The sequence below is a fragment of the Anguilla rostrata genome, chromosome 18, assembly GCF_018555375.3.
Source record: "Anguilla rostrata isolate EN2019 chromosome 18, ASM1855537v3, whole genome shotgun sequence".
NCBI classification, from domain to species: Eukaryota; Metazoa; Chordata; class Actinopteri; order Anguilliformes; family Anguillidae; genus Anguilla; species Anguilla rostrata.
Window position 1 is genome coordinate 28,957,807 of NC_057950.1, and position 4,801 is coordinate 28,962,607.

At 39.9% G+C, this 4,801-nt stretch overlaps 1 protein-coding gene across 1 annotated transcript; it reads right to left on the reverse strand.

The window, feature by feature from the left end:
- Positions 1 to 980: 980 nt before the first annotated feature.
- On the reverse strand, positions 981 to 3,138 carry LOC135244636 (ATP synthase membrane subunit K, mitochondrial-like). The gene is made up of 4 exons (XM_064317093.1): positions 2,982 to 3,138; positions 2,292 to 2,407; positions 1,369 to 1,464; positions 981 to 1,104 (listed from the first exon to the last, which is right to left on the reverse strand). Exons 2-3 carry the CDS (start codon positions 2,376 to 2,378, stop codon positions 1,375 to 1,377), a joined length of 177 nt encoding a protein of 58 aa, XP_064173163.1. The 5' UTR covers positions 2,379 to 2,407; positions 2,982 to 3,138; the 3' UTR covers positions 981 to 1,104; positions 1,369 to 1,374.
- Positions 3,139 to 4,801: the final 1,663 nt, after the last annotated feature.

Consider the following 4,801-nt stretch of genomic DNA (forward strand, 5'->3'; position numbering starts at 1 on the left):
GGAGCTTGTGTGTATGCCCAGATACATGAAAAATTAGAGGGAACATTGATTGGCACCACACTAAAATTTATAAACTGAAGAGTTTCTAGCATACCACCCCTGGCTTAGCCAATTCCCATTTGTTACCCACAGATTTCAGTGATCAATGATCCACAGAATCAGAAATGTGGCTTAAAGCTGTGCAGTCATCACTTAATTCACTCTGGTGCAAGCCACTTCCTGTGGGATTTGCACACATTTGACTGTGACATCACAGTTCCACGTGAAATACTGCACATCACTGGTCTCCATGCTCCACAGCAGAGGACATGTGCAATAGCCCCTCCCCCAGGAGCCTCTTCTCAGGGCTGCCTTTCTCCTTGTTTTCTGATCTAATTTCACCATTTGGATTTGTCAGTAATCATGATTCAGTCTGCCAGTCACTCAAATATCTGTTAGTTAAACTTTTTTAAGCTTTGCAGGTGCAACTTCATAATCTTCATAATTATGATGCAGAGCGAAGCTTTGAAAAATAATGTCAAGACTAGAGCGTACATTAACCTGTACCAGCCAGCCACCAGCACTTCATACACAGACCTTTACTGCAGGGGTAAAGCTGGATTGCCTCATCATGCACTCTTGCTTGTTCCCAACCATAAAGTGGTTTGCTATATAACACAAGAACTTAAAAGCAAAGTATAAGATGAATGTTGTTAAAATTACCTAAAAAACAAAGAGAACATGTTTCACATTGGAGCAGAGCTTAAGCAAACTGGACAGTTTACCGATTACAGATTCCTTTGAGATTTTCTTAAGGTTTCCCCTGATGTTTTAATATCCCACTGCTGTGAAAATTTAGCTCCAATAGAGTACTGAGATTCAATTCTATGAATGCCATTTCCATATAAATATATAAATTAATCTAAGCCTCAGTGTCCATATTATGCTTTATATAGTAGACTACATTATATAGTACGGCATACATTTTGTAAATAATACACTTTTGCCTTTTTTGCCATTTATTTTAAAGTCGAAAATGTAGGGTTCAGAAGGGTTGTCATCTTCATGTATGTAAAGCCAGCTTCCAATTCACTCTGTACAACAGAGTGCAGATCGAAAACAAACCTGCAAAAAAACAAGAAAGAGAAAACATATGAAACAGATGAGGGTAAACAGCCTACTGCTTACGTAACAGCACCTGCCTGAAAGTGAAATTCCCCCTTAAAGCTGTGTGTGTGTGTGTATAAGTGTGTGTGAAGTGTGTGTGTGTGTGTGTGTGTGTGCGTGTCTGTATATATGTGTGTGTGTGTGTGTGCATGTGTGCATATATGCATGCGTGTGTGTGTGTGTGTTGGATTGCACCATGGGACAAACAGAAGATGCACTCACCACTGACTACTTGGCTGTAATCTGTTTCTGTTTCTTGGGCTTCAGCTTAAAGAACAGGATGATTGCAGCAATGCCAGCGTATGTGGCCAGCACACACTGCAAATGTAAAGGCACAGCCATGCAGTTACAGCCCTCAATGCAGCACAACCCTAATTAGCAGCAATGCACAATATGGGCCGATTTCAATCACCAACATGTCTGCCCGTGTTGGCCAATATGGATGAAACCCCGCTTTACTCTGCAAATGCAAACTGAAACCAAGTTTCAGAATTCAAGAGCAAAGATGTCAACTTAACATATGAAGGAAAAAATCATCACATTCGATTTGTGTAGCAAAATATTTCAACCTGCTGACTTTATCATTTAGTCAGGAGTGTATATAGCTTTGCTTGTGTCTTTGGGTGATAAAATGATTAAATCATAAATTAGAGAGTTTAAGATGCCAATGATTAGGTCTCTGTCTGAGCAAGACATTTTCACTAAGTTTACGGCATCAGTGGCACATCAAATGCCAGGCTGGGTATGTTGCATCATTGCATATGACCCACATCGATATTATTCCCTGATATCAACACGGGCCCAAAATTATTGTGCAGCCCTACTAATTAAACAAGTTAGTAGTTAAACAAACATCTTAAAACATCACCAATGCTTAAAGCACGGTTACAGATTGTATAAACAGTCAATTATTTTGATCTCCAGCAGTAACGTTAATTCAGAGTCAATTTATTAGAATAATCTACAACCTTGCCATGCATGATGTAACCATCAAGTGCAACTACTGAAATTATGCAGCACAGCGAACACGTGGTCTAATTTATCCTGGGGCTTCGAAGTGCTCTGAATTCATACTGAATCAATGTTCGATTTCCATTCAGTTGCAAATTCAGTATAAATAATCTGCATCGATTCGTTTGACTTACATTTCTCCTTCCTGTAATAGTGTAGCTGTTGAAGTGTTTTGCAAAACCAGTAAACTGGTGTTGAGTTCCAGCATCATGTCCTGCCATGGTTGATCTTCTCCGGTAAGGATATCCTCCTGTAAAGATAAATTTGCTCGAAATCTAACGTGCCTTTTAAAAATTTAACTCAGTTACACTAAACAGCTACTGCGACACAGGTTAGCTAACAACCAAGCAAACTAAACAGCTAGTGCACCAATTGTGTAGTAAGTTATAGCGGCACGCACAAAAACTGTTCACCAATCTTAGGATCATTCAACTTTAGCAGCAAGGTGTAGCCTAAGGTACGCACCGCTAGCTAGTGTCATTCGTTGACTACTCAGCTATGACGACTCCAGTATTAGCCTGGTAGTTAGCTAGCTAGTTAGATTCGTATGTGTCGTGCATCGACTATCAACTGGTCAAGCTAGATCGTTCTGCCTGAAACTAATGTACAACTATCTGCGTCGTGACGAATTTTTCCATTTTTTGTAGCTGATATGTAATCACAGCAAACTACAACATTCATAAGATAGCTGGCTTCATATTGTACAGGGAACCAGGATGTTCTACTAGACAGGTTCTTCGACACAGAAGCACGAACATTATTTTTGTAATTAATTAATTAATGTGCCACGTAAGGTTGTATTATTTCAAACATTAATCCGTTACCTTCCCAGAACGACTCTCTTCTGGAAGAACAAATGCCTCTGGGTTTGAACAAATTTACAGTCCCCCACGAACGACTTCTTTACTATTTCTTCGATTGCGATTCAGCTTAACTAAATATGCTCATCGCCACCTACTGAACTGGAGTGTAACTACCCGCTCGCTGGGTTTTTACCTTTTTACAGTCTCTGGTTTTTAACTTTTACACAAGTGATTATTAGCATGGTATGGTCCCATATCAAACCATTACAGTCAGCTATTACTCCCCTCGTGACCGCAGGTGGATGGCTTTTTATTCTTTGCGGCTAAGAGAACAGACAAATTTGAGAATGTTCAAGAGAGACCCTTTCTTTCCTCATTCAGAATTCCCACTTTCGTGACCATTTTCCACTCCCGCCAGTACAGAATATAGGAATATTGTATCTTATTTTCATTGTGCTCTATGTTCCTCCACCTTTCCAAAACTGCACCACTGTGCACATTGTGTCCAACTGTATAATGGCAGGGCCTATTATACAGTTGTACCAAAAAGATATTTTACTATGTATACTCGTTGTTAGTGTTAATCAGTTTAACCACCAGGGTCCAGGTTGAACTATGCGGTTGTTCCCTGTACTTGGACCGGTACTTCTCTCTAGGGGTTTCGTCATACGTCTGTTATGGTTATACACTTTGTTGTACGTCGCTCTGGATAAGAGCGTCTGCCAAATGCCTGTAATGTAATGTAATGTATGTAATACTGTACATTACATTATCAGTATGTCAATTTGATATTATCACAAGAAGCAAAAAGCAACCGAAAAAAGAGCTTTGTCATTGGTCATAAAATCATCCACCTATGATTTCTGGTAGTTTTCCATCCTGTGCCACATGATGGCAACAGCTTGCCAATTAACAGCATGACTTGAGATCAAAGCCGGTATGGAACACTAAATTGTATGTGCTACTGAATTTACAAACAGTCTTTAAACAATGACATAGGATTATATGGTTGTTTGCTTTCTTTGTCTGGCCCTTTCATCTCCAGAGAGGTCATTTTCTGATGTATGTAGTATTGCACAAGCAAGCATGTAATACTGATTGAATATACTGATTGAAATTAATTGAAGTATCTTACGTGCAATGTGCTTCTTTGTGTAACGTGCAATCTTTGTTTCTACACTAAAGACATTTTATCAAACCAGTGTTCCTGTAAGATGCAATCATTTAGTCATCATCTGACAGACTAATTTGTCGTCAGGATGCCTGATGATCCCACACTGAAATGGAGGTGCAGGGTCCTCCTGATGGTTGACCACTGCTCATATGAGTGAGACATCTGTGAGAACACCGTCAGTTATTCTATTCTAAGAGAATCCAGGGACATCCAGGAAAAAGGTGTGGTCTGGGAGTTTACAGGAAACTCTGCCAGTGAGAGGGAACAGCCGTTAAAATGACAGCTCCGTGAACTCTGACACTGAATGCAGTAAGACCGAGAAACTACATGGTGGGAAGCTTTTAAAAAAGTTCATTCTGACATAAAGAAACTCAGAGAAAAGTTATTGGAGTTCGAACAGGGCAGCTGTTGTTAAATGTTCAACATTCATTACATTTGTGTGTGTGCTATGAGCTGGCAGGCTGTTGGAATACTCTGTCACTGTGTGGGTCGTCTCTCATGCAGTTAGCAAATGATCATCTTGCCTTATGTGCATCATGAGAGTTGCTGCCGTCTGATCTTAAATGAACCACGATTTAAAAAGAAAGAGAAACAGGTAATGTTCTTGCTGACCATGGGATCACCCCAGTCTTTACATGTTTATTTCATTGTGCATAGCGCCTCAAAT

Excerpts from the sequence above, each read along its gene's own strand:
- LOC135244636 (XM_064317093.1), bottom strand. The coding sequence starts at position 2,378 with ATGGCAGGACATGATGCTGGAACTCAACACCAGTTTACTGGTTTTGCA. Across the intron at positions 1,465-2,291 it reads CTATTACAGGAAGGAGAAAT|TGTGTGCTGGCCACATACGC; the intron begins GTAAGTCAAACG and ends TTACATTTGCAG.